The sequence below is a fragment of the Neodiprion lecontei genome, chromosome 3, assembly GCF_021901455.1.
Source record: "Neodiprion lecontei isolate iyNeoLeco1 chromosome 3, iyNeoLeco1.1, whole genome shotgun sequence".
Taxonomy (NCBI): Eukaryota; Metazoa; Arthropoda; class Insecta; order Hymenoptera; family Diprionidae; genus Neodiprion; species Neodiprion lecontei.
The window spans coordinates 13,614,628-13,640,467 of NC_060262.1; the positions used below are offsets into that span (position 1 = coordinate 13,614,628).

The 25,840-nt window shown below is 39.9% G+C and overlaps 1 protein-coding gene across 1 annotated transcript in view; it reads left to right on the forward strand.

Annotated features, from left to right (window-relative positions):
* LOC124293695 (glutamate receptor ionotropic, NMDA 2B) overlaps positions 1 to 25,840 on the forward strand; it is a 1,867,270-nt gene that overhangs the window by 1,153,118 nt on the left and 688,312 nt on the right. Inside the window, exon 12 of the mRNA XM_046735718.1 lies at positions 11,930 to 12,057. Coding sequence (XP_046591674.1) covers positions 11,930 to 12,057 — 128 coding nt within the window. The remainder of the gene's footprint in view (positions 1 to 11,929; positions 12,058 to 25,840) is intronic.

Below are 25,840 nucleotides of genomic sequence, written 5' to 3' on the forward strand. Positions count from 1 at the left end.
ACCGAGCTTTTGCTGAGTAATATGCATAAGTCCTGATGCCGAACGGTGATTCGAATTTTATCGCTGTTGTTGGACGATAGTTGACGAGGCGTAAGGTTTGTAAGCGTGAATCTCGTAATGCGCAACGGATTCGTCAAAGCCGACTGGTGTTTGAATGTTTAAGATTTCTTCCTTCATGGTACGTAGCAGATGACAAAACAGCAAAATCGTTAACGTTAATGAATCATTCATGGCTGCGAGTGATAGACTGACTTCGATGAATCATGCACCATGTTTATACAGCTCATCACTCAGAAATTTCACACATAAGTGTCCGCATTCAAATGTATCATAATCCTGGTACATTTCATGATTTCATTCAACACTACCAACGCAGAGGTATTTTATGAGGTCTGACGGTGGTTGAAGGTTGCCGAAACTGTCAACGTAATTGATATTATTGTCGCGTATCTTGTTTGCAGCCCAGTGTGTTCTCGGACCGTCTTTGTCGTCAAGGTTGATTACAGCTGTCTCGTTTTTTCGTGGACCGTTTTTGGGAAGTTCGTTTCGCATGAAAACACCGCGAAAATGCGGAACCTTGAAGATTTTTGCATATTCCAACAAGTCCCAATCAGTCAACGCTGGATATGGGCATCGCATCTAGTTTTTTGAAAGATGGAGACCAAGACCTATTTTGTACTGTTTTGTATGAAGCCCTTCGCCCAACGCGCTAGCTTCAATAGTTATGTTGTGTCGTTTGCTCTCTTCCAGTTCTCGTTCAGCAGCACTCGCATCGTTCACAGCTTTTGCTATACCCGCCGTATCATCAGCTAACGCGCCTGTAGCAGTGAGTCCAGCGAACATAGCAATCAGAAACGGTAGAAAACCACCGACTTTTGAAGGTACTGCTAAAACGCGAGATGTTCGCACTTCACATTTACCACCCGCTTTTTTATTGGCTTTTTCAGCTTCCTTCAGTGCAGATTCAATAGCTACTTTTGCATCGTTGCTTGGAACCATAGAACGATTTGCAGCATATATAATTTCTCCCAAGGTCACATTTTCTGGATTCTCGAATTCCCATTCCGAATTTTGATTTTACTTTCATTGAGTGAGCTATTGCCCAAGCGGCTGCCTTCTCACCCAAATTTGCGTCCTTCGCGAAAACCCATTTTTGAGCTTTCTCAGCCAATACCCTATCAGCCTCATTTCTAACTTCAAGATTTTCACGATTTTGCAAGTGAGCAATGTCGTTGTCCTTGCAAGCTGCGTCGAGAAAATTGATTCCCGGATCACCCCGCGCGAGCCTCTTTGTTAATTTTGTACCAGGCCTATTGTACTCATTACCAGATACATGCAATTCGACTGGAAGGCTGTCGATGATTTTATTCACGAGACCCTTGCCACGATGTTGCCGCCTGCCTCTTCGTTTACTTCTGTACACGATCATGTTCGTGCGTTGACTGAAGAGAAGTGCTTTAAAACGGGTTATTTGTAGCAAATCCGATCAATTATGTCCGAGAAGCGGTTTGTAAAACAAACTACCGAGCTTCCCGTGATGAATTTTGACAAACTTTCGTAGCAAAATGTCAAAAGGCACCAACGGCACGATGAATTACTCTCGAATAGTGTACGTGCAATATTCTGTGGACCGTCGAATTGAGGTAAAACTAATGCGTTGCTCACACTTATAACCCGTCCCAACGAACTCAGATTTGAAAATATTGATATCAACTCAAGATCTCTGAAACAACCTAAATACCATTTAATGAAGCAATTGTTAAATAATGTTGAGAATATGGAGTATTTTGCGTTCACCGAGCGTGAGCAAGTGATTACACCGGAAAAAGCACGGTCGAACTCAATAATCATATTTGACGATGTAGCGTGCGAGAAGCAGGACAATATTAGAGCCTACTTTTGCATGAGTAGACATCACGACGTTGACTGTTTCTATCTCTGTCAGACGTAGGCGCGAATTTCCAAACATCTCGTGCGCGACATCGTAAATTTACTCGTGTTATTCAAACAAGACAATATAAATCTGAGACACGTATAAAACGACCATGTTAACACCGATATGTCTTACACAGAGTTTAAAAGTGTGTGCTTCGCATGCTGGAACGGTGACGGGTTTCAGGTGATCGACGAAGACAGTGAGCTCAACGAAGGACTATACAGGAGGGGATTCAATTCTTTTGTTAGTCTGGAAGAGAATTAAAATCCAACGTTTTTGAGCGAGAGAGGCAGTAGCGTTGCAGACTCAGTAGCGTCAACATGCAGAACTCTGAAATTTCGAAGCAAGCAGATGTCCCACATCAGATCGTTCAAGCAAGTGCAGCGATCCGTCGAAAACACAGATCACTCAAATCGGGCAAGCAATTCACGGCTCGGAAATTGAGTGACGTCTCCAAACCAGTAGTGACTTCGTTGCAAGAACTGGTGCATGTTACAAAAGTTACTAATCCTGTAAAACAAGAGGTGGAAGAAATTAAAGAAGAAACAAAAAATGAAACTGTCTCGGAAATGGACGATTCCTTTGCTTCGGCAGGAGATGAAACAATTGTAAAAACACCGGTTGAGAAAATCGAGGAAGAGTATTTGGCACTGATGAGAGATGCGAAGACGAGAAGTGAATTGGACAACATGTACGGTGTATCTTTTGAGAGTGACTACATTTGTATTGGCGATACGCTGTACCCGAAATCTGAGGGTTTGCTGAAACTTTTGTCTGAAAAGAAGTCTGACGATTCTTATGTGAGCGTCGGAGATCGGGAAAATTTTAAAAACATAATCCTCGCAACGAACGCGCATAAAAAGTATTACTCATCCGATGGGGCGGTTCGAAACGATAACAGTTACAAATTTGAACACGTCATTACGGAATTGATGAATTATTCCCCATCACCTCGGCGAAAAGGTAAAGGTCTACTTCCGCAAGCTATGATCAGTCGACAAGGTGTTAAAACGGAATACGTTTTCTGGGATGATTCAAACGAGTTAGTGGAGCGTCTTCGTTTACTCCTGGCATTTCAGGCAGCGGGAAATACGAGTTACAATAACGAAATAATCTCCTATATCGAAGAACTACGCGAAGTAGGAATCATTTATTAAGCAGCTTTCATCGGTTTTGCATTCAATACCGAGATGAGCGTCGACGTGGTTGGATGGCATCTGAAAAGAAACACGGCCGCAAGCACTTGCGGTCCTCCGGGTGTCGGATTTCAAATAACAGCGAACGGACATTACCATATACGGAACAAGAGACTGTGCAATGTCGCAGATCCCGCAGAGCCGAACAATACTGTAACTTTAAAAATATCAAGACGAGAATTTGACGTGCTGCAAAAACAAATCGACAACCTCTATCAAAAGATCAAAGCTTTGGTGCTTACCACGCAGAAAGCCTTGGATACCTTTTACACAGACTTTGAAACAGGCAGAGACCTGTCGATTCGGAGAGCTGAAATCATTTCCAACTTGCACACCAGACTAAAAGCGTTGGAATATGAACGAGAAAAAGCAAGCACTGGTGACGGAACTGCATAAGCCTGCAAGCCGGAATTACCCGCGTCGACGTGTAGACGTGCACGGCATCGACAAGACCTGGCAGGCGGATTTAGTTGATATGATGTCATACGCTGCACAAAACGAAGGCTACAAGTACATGCTTACAGTTATTCATATCTTTTCAAAGTACGCGTGGGCTGTACCGATGAAGAGCAAGTCTGGAGATGATGTTACGGAGGCAATGGAATCTGTGCTTATCCAAGGACGGGTACCGAAAAAATTACGCGTCGACAGAGGAACGGAATTTTACAACTCGAAATTTGAATCTCTTATGTCACGCTACGGGAAACTTTACTCCACGTACAGTAATTTGGAGGCTTCGATCTGCGAACGCTTCAATCGCACGCTCAAAAGTCAAATGTGGAAACGGTTCAACACGCAAGAAAGCTACAAGTGGCTTGATATCTTATCTTATTTGGTTCCGGCTTTCAACACCGAACCATACGAATGAAACTGTCGGATGTCACCGTTGAGAACGAAAGGCTGTTATCACGTCAGGCATACAGAGGGCTCTAAGCGAAACCTACCAAACTGGTAAATTTCAAAACCGGTGACAAAATTCGAATCAGCAAATTCAAAAACGTCTTCGAGAAAGGTTACACTCACAATTGGACGACGGACATGTTCACGATAAGTCGGGTGGAAAATACTCCTCGTTGTTGAACATCCGGATATCTGCCTGGTGGAAAAGGTGCTCAAAAAGAGTGAAAGAAACATATATTTCAGATGGTTAGGTTTTGACAATACACACAACAGTTGGTTGAACGTATCGGACATGTAAAATCGAATAGATAAATTTCTTGTGAAACCTATGTGCCTTTTCATTTTATACGCGATACATAACTAGTATGCATCTTTATTTTTTAGACAATCGACGGACATATGCATCGTTTTACAATTATTTCATTTCAGAGCGTTCTTATTCACTATCCTACAAAGCAATATCATATACATCATAGTACAGTTACAAATGAAATCCTACAAAGCTAAGGCGCAGGCTTGTAGCCCCACGGAAGCGTATCGGTTGTGTTTTGAAACACGATCCGCTTGTCGTCATTCCAGCTCAGTGCCACTTTCTGCTGTTCTACATTGTATACCTCGTGCTTTCGACTTAATATCAAATGCCGATTTGTAGACAAATTTTCACGTTTCAAAGCACATTCCAAATAATCGTTGAAAGTTATTTATGTCAACGCTGATCTTCTGAGACTTATGGCACGCTTATTGTCTTTCTTATCTTCCTACTCGAAATGCGTACAATTTTGCTCCTAATCCTACAAATTCCAACATTATTTTCTCGTTATTCTTATCTTTCATTAAGCCGAGAACTTTTTTGTTCGCTAAAGGCATTCCCTAAGCGTTGTCAAACGGATAATCAGAGGTATCGAATTCATGTAAGTCCTCCTCCATATGTTCGTATATGTTGGGGACGGTGAACTGGTATATTAAACTGTCGGTATCGACATATATCAATTTTGGTTGGTTGCCAAATTTCTGTTGAATAATTATAATGAAAATCGTAGATATATGTTTTAGCCAGATCAGTGATGGAGAAACCTGCATACAATGGTTTATTTAACTTGACTTTCGTTTTACTCATTTCGACGATAATAATATCTTTGTCGAAAACGGTGCAGCTGTGAAAATTAGGTTTGGCTATGGTAGCTCCAGCACCGTATCTTCCATCCCACTTCGTAATCAGCTTGACATCTCTATACATCCTGACATTTTCTATTTTTTTGCCAAAAACTGCGTTGTTCATCAGTTTGCAAAATTTTTCTTGAATTCATTCATCGATTTTTTGCTAAATCGGTATTCAAATCTATGTAATTTTTGAGCCACGGGGTTTGTCTGAATTTGAGAACTCTGTGAATTCTAGCCAACTTCAAACCTAATCGTAAGCATTGTTTTAAAACGCAATAGTGAAAAACGTAGTTTTTCTTGGAAAGTAGCGTGGGCATCAATTTCGGTTGCTTATTATTCCAGATCGGAGGTATTAAGTGCTTCGGACACAGTGGTAAACCCCCAGGAATTTCATGCAGTTCCTCAGGATATTTCAAATCTACCTCCAGTATGTCACCAAACTCTGCATCGTCCGAGATGGTAAGAACGTCGTATTGTCTGAAGTCTGACACCCATTCGAAGGAACTGTATGGCAGAGCAAAGCTCATAGTAGCACCGTACAAATTATTTACGTCAAAGTACATGGGATAAGATTGTTCGACTTTTGGATCGAATCCCTCTCCCATATATCTGTTGCTAGCCTTTGCGTATCTGTTCGAGCACTGTGACACACTACCTCGAATACCTTTTTCGATAAACGTCACCATATCTATGTCGGTGAGAAGATCGAGCACGATGTCAGTACACCTTAACATTGCATCAAACGACAGACTGGGCGCGGTGTAATAATGTAACGGGTCCAGTCTATAAGTCGTCCAACAGTTCTGTCGAAAATTTTGAAAAATGAAAAACGTTGGCGAGTAAAAACACTTCCGTCTGTAAATCCAAGTCCGAATACTCTCCCAAAGTTTGAACGCTAAAAGTTTGCCAAACTTCACATGCATGTGCATAGTCGTCGTCTGATACATCCCAATCATTTAATTTTGAGTAGAATTGTTGTTTGGATGGTAGACGTCTATCTTCGAGCTTCTCCCAACTTTCTATGTATTCGAACGGGAACACTCCTTTTCTGGTCAATATCTGAAATTTATCTGAGCTACGATAAAATTTTCGTATGATTGATTTTTGATCATCACCGAGATACGTTGCTAATTTCTCAAGACTACTGGGCATGAAACGGTGCGAATCTACGAATCTAAACTTTATATCTGTCCCCTTGACATATTTTGTAAAAGAAATGTATTTTTCTTTGTTTACGGCTAGAAGCTCAATTGTGCCCTCGAACGATGTAGCCAACGCTTTGATTAGAAAATGCGAATCGTAACCCGACAGATTGTGGAATATCACTGGGATAGTGTGCGAATTATGCTAATTTAGATTGCAACCTCGATGAGCAGCACCACGGTACTTTCCTGTGAAATGGCAGTACTTACGATGTTTCACGTCTGTGCGTGTAAACGGTTTTTCACAAATGTAACACACTGTTGTTGACTGAAATTCGTTGATTTGATTGAAATTGAGCGGTTCCATCTGTACAACAGTTTTGAAATAAGCTCTTATCGAATGTGCCAATTTCTCGAACTCATTCACAAACCATTGAATGCAAGTCTCTCCACGAATAATTTTCAATTTTGAAATTGAATCGTCAAACGCACAATGTAGATAGTAAGCTATACTATACGGAAGATGCTTCTGATAAATTGTTTTATTTTCCCCAGTACTTTTAAGAGTGGGCTGCAGTAAACATTCTAGATCTGCATAAATGCAGAACGGAACGGATTCTTTATGTTTGAAATTTTCAAATTTGAGAATCTTGTCCTCTTCTGCTGGTAAGATAACTTTGATTTTGTTCAAATTCATGCAATCCACATTGTGCTTTGTTGAACATCTTTCAGATTGAAAGTGAGTCAAACATCTATCACACAACCAAGTACGACATTCATGCTTAGAAATTTGAGATCTTGTTAGTCGAGACAGATTCCGAGTACAAGTAAAATGAAAAATTCAATTTCTTTCATAATTTTCTATATCAACATCATCGTCATCATCAGTGATGTCAATTTCTATCGTTAAAAGATGAATTACAGGTTTATCAGACTTATTCTGACTCAGGTGAATCGGTACTATTTCACTTTTCTTCCGATCACCTTGGTCTATACCATAAACGTTGATTGGAAGACCGTTAAGTTTCTCAAATTTTGAGATGGTGTTTTGGTTTAGAGACACAGGAAACATCATACCATCATACCGTAGCACTGAGCTGAAATGCGGGTACGAGCTGGTCGCGTTGGGATTGTTGTTGACGGCTGGGAACAGAGCTGCGGTGACCGACCAAAGAAAGCAGTGAGAGTCGTTGTTTCTGATGTTTACCACAGCCTCCTTATCACTGATATGCTGAGGTAACGGGGTGTATGTGAACGCAGCGCCTTGTAGTGGCACGTACTTATTGATATTCACAGTCAAATTGATTTTTTCAGTCAGTGACTAGCCTGAATCCTTTTCCTGGAAATCTTCCATCTTTTTCAACAAACGCTCCGTCGCGTTTTCCATGAACCATTCGTTAATATCCGTTGTTCGGAGGATGACTTCATTTCTCGTATTAAAAAATTTGATCTCTTCCACCATGTGATCATCTTTTCTAACTTCAAATTTACAAGCCAGGATAACGTTGGCTTTCAAGCTCCTGTCTTTCTTTAAAGCGTTTTCTAGTCCCGTCACAGCTAGTACCTTTGCGTCTTCGAGAAATCTCTCCACATCTTCTTGCTTTAAATTGACGATGGATCTAGTTCGAATTCTCCCCTCAAAAGCTGATCACAAATCTTCTGAGTGAACTCGATCGCTTCTTCTTACTTTCCGCGCACCTCCACCCGTTTTCTGAAGTATTTGAATTTTTGCGCGAGCACTCTCAAGAGTCTGATCGTTGGGATAGTTCTCATCTTTTCTCCTATCGATGAAGCTTTTTGCAAAATTTTTTTGAGAAGCCGAATATTTTGACTTCCGAACTTCAACCATTTTTAAATTTTCGCTGTTGATGATGATTTGTCCAAGATTTTGTACGCCGATTCCATAATATCGATCAAACTCAAATACTTCGTGGATTCCATCTTTAGCTCTTTTCTCAAGTATACTTGACAAGTTGATACTGTATGATGGTTTGTTGTGATGAGCGTCCTTTTTATAGGGCAACTGTACGTATATTTGTGTGTGCACGCACTGTTCAGCATTCCTGGAGCGATAGTAACCCAACACCGCAGATCCTTGGCTCTGAATGTATACTACCGCACCTATCGGTCGACCCTGCACTCTGGCCTTGACTGAACCCGTTCAAAATTCATCGTAGAGTTCACATAACACTTACAAGCCAAAAAGAATGTCACGTCGATGAGTATCAACATTCGAGTGGGTAAAAAACAATTCTCAGAACCATTAATTTTGGAATGTCACATGATTGATAACGTGGGAGAAGAATGTGAGGTGGTTGACGTTACACATGAGCACTCCTACCGTAGGAAAAGAATGTGGGATGGTTGACGTTAGACATCAGCAGTCCTACCGTGGGAAAAGAATTTGAAGTGGTTGATGTTACACATCAACAGTCTTAACGTGTCAAAAGAATGCGGGACGGGTAACCGACATCCAGGTCGGTAAAAAAGTTCACGCCCCCCGCTGCGCCCTCTGCCGTTGGCAGGCGAGCACTACATAGATACTTTGACCTTTGGTCGGTAAGACAGCACGATTTTCACCTTTGACCTATACAACTGTCGGTAAGGTTGCACGTTTTTGACCTTAAGTCGGTACGGCAGACTGTGACGTCATCGCGGAAAAGGGTTTGAGTCTGGGGAGAATGTCGGTCAGTGTCGGTAACAGGAATCTGTGAGTATAACCCCCCTTGCTATGCTACTCAAGTCGATGGCACACCCCTTGAATGAGGGTTAACCCCTAAGTCAAAGCTTTACCTCTAAGTTGAGGGTGAACCTACCAATCGAGGATTCAAACTAAAAGAATTCTTGAGTCAAGAGCTTCTTATGTCATTTTATTGGGATTATAGATGTGACGGTATTAAAAAAGTGCATTACACACCATTAGTAAATACAATAGAAACTGACTAATCAAGAAGTTGTCTGGTTCTCATTTGATCTCTTAAGGAAATCATATACATATATTATATATGCATTTGGATATTCATTTTTATCATTGAAAGCCACGGCAATTATATATTAACATTATTAAATTCCTGTATATCTATACGCATTCGCTTTTAATATAGAAGGAGGGTATAATGTATCCCCACGCAGAAAAATAATCGTCAGTAAAACTTAATGTACGTATCTATAATTCATATAGTGTTTAGAAAACTTCGAGGTTTTGGGATTCGGCGTGGAAGGTCAGCAAACCGGCACATCTCTCGCGCAGACTTCGAGCGCCGTGAACTCCTTCCGCCTTTCTTTTCATGTGTGGCCCCTTCGGCACACTCGACTTACCCCTTCATAAATTCATTCTATGTCTTCCAACGGTACGGAAAACATATTTTGTACGCGCTCTTCAATTGTCGTCAGAATTTTCGGTTCCCTCCTTCAATAAGCGCAATATCCAAAAACTTCGCGATTTACTCCCGCGTTGTTTCGCGATATTGCCAACGGTCACTTGTGTAACTCCACGGAAATTCTGTATATATTCTTTCGAACTCTTCTTTTAAAATTCTCGACCATTTTTCAGACGTGCTCGCGACACGCCTTGTCCTCGCAGGTCACCATGACTTTGTATTGATTTTCTATAGTGTAAAATAAACTTCTCATTTTATATAAAATACAGGTGATTTTCCGTGAGTGTATTTTTTCTTTCTACGGCCTATCCCCTCACGTTTTTCCTAGAGATTTACGCTCGGTTCGATCGAAAAAACCGGCCCTCTTCAACTTCCAAACATATAGCCATGAAAAATCATTCAAACACAATGCATTTCGTTCATTATTATATTATAATGAAGATGTATGCGTACATGTACAATGTACATACACTATATGAAAATATATAAAATATTTAGATTCGATAATTTTCAGATAATTTCCAAGAACTATTATATAAAAAATCACTGGAGAAATCGAAGAGGGTCAATGTTTTTGATTCACCGAGTTGACGTGGGAATTTCCATATATAGTCTAGTTCATGATTTCCAATTTCAACCCTGAAAAAACCAAGTAGTATTCATTTGGAGCGTTGGATAATGGCATGCAGGGTGAGTAAAATGCAATATTAATAGTGATCCTTATAGTTTATGATGCGATGACTCAATTCCAGCCAGCTGGTCGAAAGTTAACTTCAAATTGAATCATTGGTTTTGCTATAAATAATATACAGATAGATCATTTCAGATGTTATTGAGAATAATAGAACTTCAACGAATATCATAAGAATTACCTTGGAAATTTCACGGGTTATGTTACCCTGCAATGTAATCAAGGGTTCACCACCAATCTTTTACATACTATATTTTCGCGACGACACCCAAATTTTAAAGACTACCCTCAAGAAGAGTTAGCTGTATCCCTTGGGGTTGCAGGGGACAATCCTCACAATGTTGATAGTTTACCCTCACATTCACCGTTAGTTAAATTCTGGGGATATAAATTATTTTCATCGTTAAAGGTACCTTCAACGTTGAGGCTTCACCTTCAACGTCGAGGGTTCACCTTTAACTCTTGGCGATGAACCTTCAATTGTTTAGGGTTAATCTTCAACTGTTGAAGATAAACCCTCCATCAATGATGTTTACCTTCAATTTTCGTAGGTAAACCCCCAAATTTAGGGGTTTATCCTCAACTTTCAGAGCAAACCCCTAAATTTTGAAGCTTACCCATGCAAATTGAGGGTTTTTTTTCATGAGGGTAGGCGTAGAAAGAGGCTGGCCAGAGATGAGGCAAAAAGTTCTAGGAGAGGAGGGACAAGGGAAAAGATGGTTGAACGAAATTGAAAGGTTAAGAGGGGACTCAAGGGATGGATGAGAAACTGCAGATATAGAGAAAGAGAGAGAGAGAAAAAAAAATAAATAAATAAAAATGCAACGGAATATTTCGATCAAAACTAAACTCGAGACGATCGGTTGAATAACCGCGGAGGAAATTGGTAAAATCTAAAAAACGTGGTGCATTGAAGTTATAACCCGTCGTTGCAGTCCGCGAGGCTGAAGCTTGGGGGGAATTGGTCTGTTTCACGGACGGTTGAAATGTAATCATCTCGGAGAAATGCAGTGACAGGCCAATTATTACATACTTATTCAGCTGTACCCTTTCATAATTGTATGAAACTTAGGCCAAAGGCTCTGTTTGCGATAAAAGATAGTGCTTCGACTCGGCACATTCATGTTTCTTTTCAATGAACATGGTGCGATCAATGAGCGCCCAGCATGATAGTTTTGAGAAGCATCCCCCCCCCCCCCCTAATTAGAGTCAAAATGTGAAATAATGTAATGTTGTTTCATTGAACGTCGGATTCATGTAGGAAAATATCTTAAATATCTTGATAGACGAAATCGAGTTTATTGGAAAATCACTAATGATCTGTTCAATTAACTAAATACCTCTAGACTCAAGTGACATACTCGGTCCAGATGCCAACTATTATCTGACCATTGAATGCTAACATACAACTGACGGGTAAATTCCCAGAGTTGGTCAATAATTGCAAAATTGTGACGAGTTACTTTCGGATATTGGGACCTTTAAAAGCCTCAGTTCAAAGCTGCATTAAAATTTTGTTTCAGTTACCCGTGTCACAAATGAACACATCGCTAAATCACCGGTTTTCACTGTTCCGGACTTATTGGCTGGTGTGGGCGGTTCTCTTTCAAGCAGCTGTCCACGTTGACTCCCCTAGAGGATTTACTGCTAGGTAAAGTATTGAATCAAATTGAAACTCTTGAGAAAGATGTGATTACGATCGGGAACTTCGCATTCAATAAGCAATACTTATTAACCGAAAATCGTGTTGATTTTAATACGCCAAATTAGGAATCGAACAAAATCTACTGCGCCGTAATAGAGCTGATGTTGGGGAAGTTATTTTTTTCAGATTCGCATTAAATAAGATACTTCAGTGATATATTTGCAATCGAAACAAATAGAATAACTCAACAAATAAGAGATAACAATCTTTGCGATAGTCCGTCTCACTATCTTTATGGACTGTAAGGATACCTAGCTCATAAGAACAAGCAGCTCATACGTGGCAAGTAGTATGAAAGGAGTGAAAACGTCCAAATTAATAACATTGTTAATAACAGTGTTAATAACATTGTACACGATGAGATTCAAGCTGTACAAGGTTTGATCAAAATGGATACAGAAATTGTGTGTGCAGAAAGTTCTCAGCCTGTTCGTAGATTAAAAAAAAAAAAAGAGAGAAAAACACACGCACACACAAACCGGGAAATCCTAGCTGATCCTCTTCGCGAGATTTCAATTTTTAATGATTTTTGAATATCAATCACTTCTTGCATTACCCAGGACCAACGCGACGAGGATGTGTGTAAAAGAAATCTTGGAAATGTAGATCAATCGTAAAGATACATAAATTCTTTTGTCAACATTTCAGCCTTTGGTGTGAGCTCTTTTCAGGACACGTATTTATTTAAACATCCATATAAAAAAAAAAAAAAACAAAACGTGTGCAGTTCACACGTAGCCGGAGTGAAACTTTCAAAAACTAAACTGCGAAACAATGAGGAGAATGCAGTATCAGGAGTGGAATAATTATTTGTTTTATCGATAGTCGTTTCATTTCGTTTTATCGAGTTTCAAATCACTACTGTGCTGAAGGAGTTAAGTTTTCGTTACATTGATAGTCGTTTTATTACGTTTCATCGAGTTTCAAATCACCCCCGTGCTGAAGAAGTTTTCACCAACAGCTCTAAAGAAGTTTTCACTTCAAATGATAATTTTAGCGAACCATTCCGTATAAAAACAGTGACGAACAAAGGAAACAATGCACTGACCTCGTACAAATTCAGACCACTAAATTGTATTTCGCGCCTCTTCCGATAGATCACGTTGTAGTTTCCCCTATCATGCCCGAATTACCACACGCTTCAAAGCCATCTAGGGACTTTTTGTCCTCGGTAGGTGGCGTCCTTATATTCTCATTCCTTTTTCGTGTGTCGAAAAAACCCACACGCACCGAAAATTGCTCTTGATAAAAAATTCGAAAAATGAGTGATAACAGTGAATCGTGAAAGGAAAACAGAGAGAGATGGTTGGAAAACAGGATTGCGAAATTAGAGGAACGATTCGCAAATGAAAAAAAGCGTAAAAGTAAGTTATCTGTTTTTGGGTTAGAAAATCGCGTGGTGTGCCCACGTCGAGCAGGAATTCGGTCGAAAAATGGATATTTTCCGCCACCAGCCACTCTTGTAGGCCCTAACCTGCATGTAGAGAGTTTTTACTCGGCATTTTCACGGAGTAAAGATCTTATAGATCACTTTATCAGGCTCTTACCTATAAAGCAAGTACGTCTAACGTACTGGAGAAGCGGCCCCGTTAACACCACGGCTTGTCTTAATTATTAGGACACCGTCGTGATTCTGAGTCATCCGAGAGAGAATGACGGCACACCAGGAGACGTCACAATATCGAGAGGAGGTCTGAAAATCGATCGGACTATCCGAAGTTAGCGTTGACGATACCATCCGAGACGCGCTAGGGGTTAATACACCAGGCTCACCAAATCGAGAAAGGCTCGATAACGCATCTCGGGAGACACGTCTGGCTTCTTCTCACTCTCGTCCAGAAGCGCCGGAGAATGAGCCTATTATCGAGCCACAGATTCTTGAAGTAATGGGAAAAAGAATTCTGGAGGATCGCATATTAGATCAAGGGATATCTAACGAGATGGTAATAAGGTGAAAAGAGATTTTGAAAAAATGCCTCCCTACAGAGGACAGAGAAAAAATCGTAAAAAAGTATCCGCTGCCCGAGATCGCGACGTGTATCGACTCACCCTTGGTCAATCCAGAGGTTAAAGCTGTCGTGTCAGAAACAATTATCAAGAGACACGAGAAAATTACTTTGAAACAAGTAGAAATCGCGGCTTGTTTTGCAGCAATTGGAAAAATGTTTCAAAGCATTTTGATCGATAAATACGAGAAACTCATCTTGTTAGAACGCTTGAGTGATGCAGGCAGGCTCCTCGCGGACCTACAGCATGACGAATCATCGATTCGAAACAGTTTGATTTTGGCAAATTTAAACATTTCGTTTGAAGACGTTTTGGTCTCGGCAATAGCAGACGAATTTCTATTTGGAAAAGGTCTCGAGGAAAAGGTGAAGGCAGCAAAAGCCCTGGAAAATGCGTCGCGAGAATTAAAGTCAAATCGAACAGCTTTAGCATCAAAGGGTCCAAAAAACGCGAAGGTCCTGCCTCGTCGACCTACGGGAAATTATTATCCGAGGTCAACGGAGTCAGGCGGGAAAAAATACCCACATGTAACGAAGAGTCAGAACAACTCATCGAGACAGAGGTACAACCATCGCCGCGATGATCCCAGACGGAAAACGGACAGTCGCCCGTATAGGATGCGTTAGCAATACCGGTGAGTAATATAGGAGGCAGACTGCGTTTTTTCAAACATGAATGGGAAGCTGTAACATCAGATCGTCGGATATTATCGTTGATTACCGCATATAAAATCCCCTTTTGGAAAAAACCTCGCCAAACAACGGCTCCGAAAAATCGACCATTCTCAGCAGCGGAGGGCTCGACGATTGAAAAATTAATACGTGAGTTAGTCGAGAAGGGAGCTATCCAATCGTGCGAACCCGATGCTGAGCAGTTTTTGTCCGATATTTTTGCGGTTCCGAAGTCAGGTGGAGGCCATCGATTGGTTCTTAACTTGAAAAAATTAAAAAACTTCGTGCGTACCGAACACTTTAAGTTAGAGGACCGCAGGAGGGCTATAAATTTGATAAAGGAAGGCTGTTTTTTAGCGACCATAGACCTGAAGGATGCTTACCATGCCATCCCAGTGTCAAAAATGTATAGAAAATACTTGAGGTTACAATTTAACGGTAAACTCTTCGAATTTACGTGTTTACCATTCGGTCTATCAACCGCTCCGTACGTCTTCACAAAGGTTATGAAACCAATAGTCGCGTATTTGCGTAGTAGAGGATTTATATCTGTAATTTATCTAGATGACATTTCAGTCATGGGACAATCTTTTGTAATTTGTCAAAAAAATATTCGAACCTCGTGTCTTCTCATGGAAAAGTTGGGATTTGTAATTAATTTTGAGAAATCTCAAACTATACCTTCGCAAAGGTGTAAGTACCTAGGGTTTTCATTTGATTGCGATAAAATGCTCCTTGAGTAGCCGAATGATAAAAAGGAAAAGGTGAAGCAGCTGGTCCAAAAATTTCAAAAAACTGAAAAGTGTAAAATTCGAGAATATTCCAGGTTTGTAGGTACAGTGGTAGCACGTTGTCCAGCGGTTCCTTACGGTTTTGCTCATACGAAATTATTCGAGCGAGCTCGTCACTCAGCCTTGCAACAAAATGATAAATCTTTTGACAGTCATATGATGATAGGTCGAGAGTTGCGAAAGGATTTCTATTGGTGGGGAAAAGCGATGGGAATGGCTCAGAATTCAATAAGATCCCCAAGGTTTTGTTTAGAAATTCACAGCGTCGCATCTATGTCTGGATGGGGGGCAGTATGCGGAAGTCAGAGATCTCACGGATTTTGGAATGCGGAGGAGCAGAAACTGCACATAAATTTTTTGGAATTAACGCAGCGTATTTTGCTCTGAATGCTTCGCCGATCATTTGCGAAATTGCGATATTTTATTGAGAATGGACAATACGACGGCGATCGCTTACGTGAACCGGATGGGTGGAACGCGTGCCGAGAGCCTTAGTAATTTAGCAAGGTCGATTTGGGGATGGTGCGAGAAAAGGGAGTTAAATATAGTTGCCTCGTACATCGGCACGAGAGAAAACGCGGAGGCAGATTTCGAATCGCGAAAATTAGAAAAAGAAACGGAATGCGCTCTAGTGGAATGGGCATTCGATAGAGTTAGTAGTGCATTAGGAATCCCCGATGTCGATCTATTTGCATCTCGTACTAATACTAAGTGTAATAACTATATTTCGTGGTACCGCGACCCAGAGTCTATGGCAATCGATGCATTTACGATACCTTGGACGAATTTCGAGCTCGCGTACGCATTTTTACCATTTGCAGTCATCCCAAAGATATTAAGAAAAATCGAGGACGAAAGAGCAACGGTTATTGTTGTTATACCAAAATGGCTAACACAACCATGGTAGCCTTTGTGCCGAGCCTTACTAGTTAAAAAATCGATAGTCTTACATCCGGATAAAAATTTGTTATTATCCTCTGACAGACAACCTCATCCGCTTTGGCGAAACCTTACCCTGGAGGTAGGGAAGTAATCCGGAAGGCCTTCCAGCTAAAAAACATCCTGAGGAGTCACTGGATCTTCTGACGGCATCACTTCGTTCGTCATCAATAAAGCAATACGACAGGAGTTTACGAAAATGGTGGAATTTCAGTGAGAAATCGAAGATCGATCCATACAAGCCGTCAATACACCAAATAATAACACTCCTCACCCAGGAGTTCAACGGAGGATCCTCTCATGGTTCGCTAAATTCGTTACGCTCCGCGATCTCGCTAGTCATAGGCCCACACGTGGGTCAGAATCTTTATGTTAAACGGCTTTTCAAAGGAATCTCGGAACTTCGTCCTTCAAGACCAAGATATGAACAAACCTGGGACCCAAAGATGGTTCTAGACCATTTAAATTCCCTGGGAGAAAATAAGCAATTAGCCTTGGAGGTTCTAACTGGAAAGCTTGCCACACTCCTCGCTCTAGTTACCGGTCAACGAATGCAAACTCTGTCCCTGATAAAATTGCAGTTCATCTAGAAAAGATCAGACGGGATACAGATCAAAATTCCAGACAGGGTAAAAACATCGGGACGTAATAGAGCGCAACCACTACTAGTTTTACCAAAATATGTAAATGACAAAAAAGTATGTGTGGTAACAACGCTTGAAAACTATGTATAGAAAGAACGAAATGATTATGAGGACATTCCGAGTCCCTCTTCGTTACATTGAAAAAACCTCATCGTCAAGTCTCCGCTCAAACGCTGGCGAATTAGGTGAAGAAAATGTTGATGGACAGCGGCGTCGATACAAGCATTTTCTCAGCGCATAGTACGCGTCACGCATCGTCGTCAGCGGCAAAACGAAAAGGTGTTGGGATTGACAGTATTAGAAGAGCGGCAGGTTGGACAGACAGTTCAAAAACATTCGCACGATTTTACGACCTTCCAATCGTTTCGGAACGTTCCGCGTTGGCAAAAGCAATTTTAGACGAATAAAAAAAAAAAAAGAAAAGAACCCTATGGGATATGTAATAAGGATTTATGTTTTGGTTTAGCCTTCTTGCAAGGAAGGAATTCTTTGACATTTCATAAAATGGTTAATTTTGTTTTTTTTCTCTAAAGAAATATTTCGTTTGGTTGTCAAAAGCTCCTATGAAATATGTAATAAGAATTTTTATTTTAGTTCGACCTTTCTGCAATGAAAGGATTTTCAGTTCGTTTTTTATAAATGGTCGAATTTGACTTGTGTCTCTGGAATGACACGTTTTGTTTAATATTCACAATGTAGCTTATGTGTTTTATTTTGTTCCTATGAGATAAACAATAAAATACAATTTTCATTGCTTTATCGTGATACTCTAAGTGGAACTCATTGATCATAATTGCCGTGCATAACTTTAAACTTCTACAACGTGATCGATCGGAAGAGGCACGAAATACAATTATACGATTAAACGAATTCACCTGTAAGTGAAGTTGGATCGTATTGTATGGAGTGCCTCTTCCGATAGATCACAACCCACCCAACATTATATTATAAATTGAAAATTCAACCCTCGTTGTCGGGACGACAATTTCCCATGATCACGGCAACACTTTAAAATAATGAGAATATAAGGACGCCACCTACTGAGGAGAAAAAGTCCCTAGATGCCTTTGAAGCGTGTGGTAATTCGGGCATGATAGGGGAAACTACAACGTGATCTATCGGAAGAGGCGCTCCATACAATTACGATCGAACTTCACTTACAGGTAAGTTCGTTTAATCGTATAATTCTACATAATATCTGAACAAGCGCAGCCTATGCGTATCTAAATCAAGAATCGGTGAGAAAGAGATTGGTGTGTTTGAAGTTGGTACGCTCTCGTCGCATGTATACCGACTTCCAATGAGTATCTTGCGTAAAAAATTCGACTACCAGGCCAGAACTGTGAACGACGTGGTGGTTACGGTTATGTACACTGAACTCTGATATTATATAGAGTTCAGTGGGCTTCACCTGATCTCTACCCACTGATCAGTGTTCTCCAACTGATATATTGATATACAAATAAATGAAAACACTAAAATCGACAGAAAATCAAGCCGAAACAATCTTCTCTACAAAAATGTAATTGTGTTCTCAATCAGTTTTTACCAAACAGGATCAATCTATATCTATATGAAAATGTAGTCAACTTCTCAATTAATTTTTATATACGTTATATCTTCTACATATTATGATACATTCATGTTTATCAGAATTCATTGTATGATTCACGCCCTCATGTTTACATATTTTATACACTATTTTAACCGCTTTTACCACGATAAGAATTTATTTTTTATATATCATTCAATTTACATTCGATTAAGACCAATAAATAAGAACGGAAAATGAAGAATATTTTAGTATCTGTGTATACCCTTACCCTTAGGGTATGCTTAGGACTAACTGTCAAAATCTCAGCAGACCGATGTTTGTGCTGAGTCAGTAGATATACTGTGCGCCGAGTGCATACCAACTTCGACCACAAGTGTCTCTGCCTGCCGCATTCAGTATTATATTCAGTTTCAGTATTATATGAAATTTAGTGATTCAGACCATGATTAGTGAAGATTCAAATTTTTACGCTTGACACATCGGCAATTAGCGATGACCACTAAATAGTAATAATAATCGATTAATCAAGTCCAAAAAAAAAAATAATCGATCAAGACTCAATTAAATCGGTTAAAATAAATCGATTACTTCGTATTTTTTAGAAACGGTGCATTTGAAACGTCGTAGATTTTAGTACGTAGTCTTAATAAGGGAAACTTTTTTTAATAATTTGCAGGTGCATTCAAAATATTTATCAATTTCAGCTAAGAATATTCATTCATCTTTCACTAATTATATCAAATACCTACAAATTGTGTAGTGATATTAGTAAAGAAAGTCTACTCCAGAGAAACTCTAATGCAATTTTTTGGATACAAACTTTCATTGTCGGAAATAGGAGCAAAAAAAAATTAGGAAAAGAATTAAAAAATTTGGTCGACGATTTCTCTGAAATCTGTGCTCATCGCACCGCACTTTGATGGGTTGAATGGTTAACTATCAATTCCTTTTCGTTATAAAAAAGCCGGTCCAAATCGGGAAAGTCACACTTAGGGGGTTTTCCTTGTCAGCTCAATCTATTTGTAAATACTATACTTGTAGAATTCGATTTTGGCCGACAGGATTTCGAGCGTAGAATTTTAGCCCTTCGAAAGTTTTGATTGTAAAGACCTTGATACTTTTCATATCATAGTCACTTACGTTGACAATGATCAGGAATTGATGGTGAAAAACGCACTGGTACTTCCACTAACAAGGAACCCTAGGTGGGTCGCCCCTCAGATTTTGATCTAGTTCATATAGGTAATAGTGCATCGAAAACTAAGAAACACGTGAATTGTTTTTATCTGCTAATAGACGGTTTAGAGGGGTGAAAATGGCCCCCAAAGATGTGTACCCGACGGGGTGGCTGTTGAAAGCGCTTAATGTATATAAATGAAACCAACATTGAAACGTTTCTATTGATAAAACATTGAGAATGCACCCCAGACTCTAGGGGGTGTCTGTTTGAGGTGTGAACAACCAATGAATTAATTTTTGAAGTGAAAACGTCTTTAGCGGCGCTTGGCACTTTTATAGATGGGTACAAAATGTTAAATTCGCGTCAGATTCGTAGCGCGTCAGATCCGTAGCCTGATCGGAAAAACGTAAGACGGATGGTGAGGGGGTAATATCCCCCTCTCTTTCTACCGTACAGCAAAAATGTATGCCTGCTCCGTCTGTCTCGTTTAAATGGCGCTGGGCGCCTGCGCGTGTGTGTTTGTACTACAGCCTGCTACGCACATCCCCAGATGGTGACTGCTGATGTGTCAATCGTTTGTATACTTGTGAAATTCGTGTATATAAAGTGCTTAAAAGATGGAAATGGAAGAAAGTGCATTTATTAACGAAAAAAGGGACGAAGAAATATCGAAAGAAAATAAGTGAGTACTTTATAAGAATATACATATGTACCTACACATTATATGTAGATGTAATATTTGTAATATGTTGATACTTTATAGCGTTAACCTATATATACGCGTGACAAATTTTAGCGACATATTTGAGGAAAATTGTTTCTTTTTTAATAATACATTAAAACAATGCGTGCGTGACTCATTGGTTCTTGATATTAGGAGTATCAATTGTGATACTGACCACATTGGCTTATCCAGTGCTTTGCTAATCGAGTGCAAAAACGTATATTACGTACGAAATCATAAAAAATACGATACAAAACAAATAATTTCAAATAAAAATAAATGAAATAAAATAATAATAAATAATCTTCGTTTTTCAGAAGAACAAAAGAAAAAACGGAATAAAAATCGGAAATATCAATGTGCATGGCGTCAATGTAGAAAAAATTAAAAAAAAAAGATTCGAAGGAAGAAAAAGAAGAAGAAAAAAGAAAAAGACATCGTGAAAATCAAAGGGAATATTATTCATGTAATATAAATTGTCATGTTTGTCTACGATAGCGCAATAAATGAATATTGTATTTCACCACATAAGTGATAGTACTTTTATACTGATAAATAAAACATTTCGTGCGAAATTATTCCCTAACCATTCCAACATATTCAAAAATGCACAACGTTGATGTTTAAGCTTTCACTTCTGCCGGCACTCCCGGAGTGCAACCCATCCTTTTTTTTTTTTCATACCGTAAATACTATATTTGCTCTGCTTCGGAGAAAACCGATTGCATTTTGTAGAGTTTTCAAGACTAACTGATACATATTTCGCGATATTTTCAAAAAAGTCTCTTTAAAAGGCGTGAATCACTCTGCTTGTTGCAATACGCTATATTACTCTGCTAAACTTCTTCATTTCGATTATATTATTCTACGGCGGTATAACAGCGTATGTAGTTTATTCAAATGTTATCGAAGGGAAATTCAACTTACCTTTACACTCAGGCCCGGCGACTAATGAATTTTTCAGGTATGGAGTTGGGGGGAGGGGGGGAGGTGGGGTCAATTTTTAACAGTAGCCATATGTATTACACATATTTTAAATTTTTTTAAAATAAATATAAATTATACATAAATAAATTATTTATGTATATTCAATATCTCTCTGTATGAATATATGATAGTCGATTAATTGGTATTAAGGGCACAGGTACACGCAAGCGAAACTAATAGGGTTTGGATAACGGGTTAATCCGGCTATTGTAAACAGTAAACATAGTAACCAGTGTTCCGATAGAGTAAAATTTGTACTCTACATTAGAGATACAGTATCGTCAATCGGTATGGTAGATTTCTGAATTCTCCAATTTTTCCAACTATAGCATTAATGCGGAAAAAAATTCCCTCAAATTCCCAGATATGAAATTCCATACAACCTGAGAAATTTCAGGTATGGTTCAGTCCATACCATGCAGACGAAAGTCACCGGGCCTGATCGGATAATAAACGATTGTGTAACATAGCCTACCCACAACAGTTCAACGATGCTGTTTCCCTCAAAGTTCTCAATAGTTTATACGAAAAATATCACAAGAGAGTAATGCAAATCAGTGAAACCCTTAAACAGACGCGCGTGCGTAACAGGAAGCTTTATGCCAGAGTAATAGCACTGGAACAAACCAGCAAGGAACCAGTCTCCGTTGAAGAGCAGAAGCGCCTGGAAGAAAAGTTTGAAAAATTTGAAAGCACAGAGCGAGAAAAACAATAAAGACGACAATAGCGGAGGAACTTCACAGACCCGCTCGGCGCAATTATACACGTTAGTTCGAAGATGTACGAGGACTGGATGAGACCTGGCAAGCTGATCTCGATGATATGATGGCATACAGCTCGCACAACAATGGATACAAATACCTACTAACAATCATCGATATATTTTCCAAGTACGCGTGGGCGGTGCCAATAAAGTCCAAGATTGGGAAAGATGTGACTGCCGCCATGAAATCTGTACTGGCCCAGAGACGTAAACCTACACATCTGCACGTTGATCAAGGCAAAGAATTTTACAACAGCGTATTTAAGGCTGTCATGAAGCAGTACAATATCAACACGTATTCGACATTTCGCAACTTAAAGGCGTCGGTATGTGAACGTTTTAATCGAACATTCCAAAATAAAATGTGGAAGCGGTTTACTCTCCAAGGATCGCACAAGTAGATAAATATTTTGGGCGATTTAATGAAGTCCTACAACAACACCAAGCATTGCACGGTTCGGATGGAACCAGTGAATGTCAGTACGAAGAATGAAAAACAACTGTATCGTAGCGTATACAAACCTTGGCAAATCAAACGAAGTGATCGGGCGCGGAAATTCAGTATGGGCGATCGAGTTCGAATCAGCAAGTACAAGAATGTGTTCGAGAGAGGCTATACACCCAATTGGACGATAGAAATATTCACCGTGAGTGAGGTAAAAAATACCAATTCACCAACCTACAAACTTACCGATTATCAAGATCATCCTATCGAAGGAGCTGCGGCAGTGGCAGCGGCAGCGGCGGTGGCAGCGGCGGCGGCAGTTGCTTGTGCAACAACAACAACAACCACAACAGAAACAACAACAACAACAATTAATGCACATAAAACTTTTTTTCATTGGCAGAAAACTTTGTTTCATTTTCTGAAAACTTCCATATTTCTGGTAAACTTTTTTTCATTTCTGGTGAACTTTTTTACATTTCTGTGCAACGGGGTAGAATGCGTAGGCTCCGATGAGTGGTAATCGGAGCTTACTCCGCGCCCAGCCAATGTGTTATTTGGCTATTATAGGGTCCGTTCACGTCGACTATGCACTCGCGTGCTACTACTCCTAATGCAGGAAGGAAATGGAATAGGAAGGAATCGGTTTTAAGGGAAGGTAAACGATTTGAAGTATATGATTGTTTATTATTATCAAGTAGTTAACGCTAAGGAGTCAGTCGAGGGAAAAAGGTGTGGTTGTGGTTTGGAGGGATAGGTGTCTTGCTTGAGCGCTAGGATGGATCTGCGGAGTTTAGCGGGATGTAGAAGGCAAGCTAGCCGCAAGTTAGAGAAGAATCTGCTGACTCACGGACGATAAGTGCAGCCTACAGAGTGTAAGGTAACTAAGAGTGTGGGAAAGGAATATGAAGTCTGGAGGACGTCACATCTGTAAAATTTTCATTTTGTTTCTGGGAAAACCGAAAATTTGACGACGGATCGTCTCAGATGCTGAACATAGATATTTACAGAGGTTCGGTAATTTCTATAACTATCTCATTGGTTTGCGGCGACAAACCCCCAAGGTATTGTGTCGGTCTGCCCAGGTATCAACTGCCGCTTGTCGTCCTGTCAACTCAGAGCCAATTTTTTTTGTACGATCGTGCTTACTTCCTGTTTTTTACTACGTATTAAACACTGGGGAAGGGTCAACTCTTGGTAAGACATCATACAGTTCTCATAATCATCAAACGTGATGCTATTTATCGTTGAATTTTTTACACCCTTGGAACGCTTACTCACTTGAACGCCATTGTCATATTTTTCCCCATCCTCACCTATCGTATTAAATGTGTACAGCTTTGCTCGCAGTCCCACAAACTCGTTCATAATTTTACCGCTATTTTAATCCTTCATTGACTCTAGTCGTTTCTTGTTTTTTGAGGGGAATACCATACACGTTGTCAAGAGGATAGTCAGAGGTATCAAATATTGCATCCACATCACGTTTGATAATATCGTAGATGTTCGATACGTTAAATTGATAAATGAGGCTGTCTGTGTCGGTATACAACAATTCGACCTCGCTGATTGAAAAGTTGGATCGGACATAATTGTAGTGGAAATCATAAAGAATGATTTTTGATAGATCTAGAATTGATGCACCGACGTAAATAGATTTATCGAAACGAACTTTGACACGATCTAACTCTATATTAACTGTATCCTCGTCTAATACGGTAGCGCTACGAAAGTTTGGTCTGGTAATAAGGGTTCTCGCATCACCTAGTTTATCGTATGTTGTAACTAATCTAACATCTTTGCGATTTCGTACATTCTCCATAGTCTTACCAAACACCGCGTTGTTCATGAGCTTGTTGAAGTTTTTCTCAAACTTGTTTCTAGATGGTTTTCGTATGTTGGTGTTGAGCGTGACGTACGGCTCAAGCCATGGAGTTTGTTTTAACTTCAAAACTCTGTGTACTTCCGTTAATTTCATGCTCAAACTTAAATATTGCTTCAATTTTCTATAGTGTAGGACATATCTTGTTTTGGGGTGAAGGGTGGTCGCGAGTTTGGCGATTTTACTACCTGGCGGTGTGAACTGCTCCGGACAGAGAGGTGAGTCTTTGTGACCCTCGTGTAGTTCTACAGGGTAGGCCAAATCTACCTCCAGAAAGTAACCGATTGGCGAATCGTCCGGATGGGTTGTTTTATCGACATGCTCATACTCCCACTTGAATGAGCCGACTGGTAAATGCACGCTCATAGCTGCACCGTACAGATTATTCACGTCAAAATACGTGAGGTATGACTCCGCTTTGTTTGGATCAAAATCTTCACCCATGTATCTATTATTGGCCTGAGCATGGTGGTTAGAGCACTGCGCTACGAATGGCTCTTTCAATGAATAATATTATTTCTGTGTCGTCTAAGAGTTGTAAATTTGCCCCAGTTTATTTAAGCATAGCGTCGAAAGCAAGTCTCGGCGCTGTGTAGTAGTGCAGCGGATCTAAATCATATGTTTTGAAACAGCTAGCGCGGAAATTTTCGAAAATATCCGCGAGCAAAAGAACATCCGTCCTCAAGTATAAATCCGAATACCGCCTAATGTCTCTAAATTAAATTCATCCCAAACAGTTTTCGCGTGCTGTTAATCGGCGTCCCTAATATTCGAATTGGTGAGTCAAGAGTAGAAATGCTTCTTTGCAGGCAGCTGAGTTCCATCGAGCTTCTCCGAACAATCGACGTCTTCATAGGGAAAAACGCCTTTGCGAGTCATCAAACTGAACTGAGTCGGATTATTGTAAAATTTACGCGTTATACGTTTATCGGTATCGGCCAAATATGACGAGAGTTTGGGAAGACTGCTGGCCATAAAACGAAAGGAGTCGATAAATCTCAAGCTCATCATCGTCCCTTCGATCCGCTTCGTGAAGGATATATATTGCTCCTTATTCATAGGTAGCAGAGAAGTCTTGCCGTTAAAAGTTAAAGCCAGAGATTTTATTAAAAAGTGAGAATCGTAACCAGTTGAATTGTGA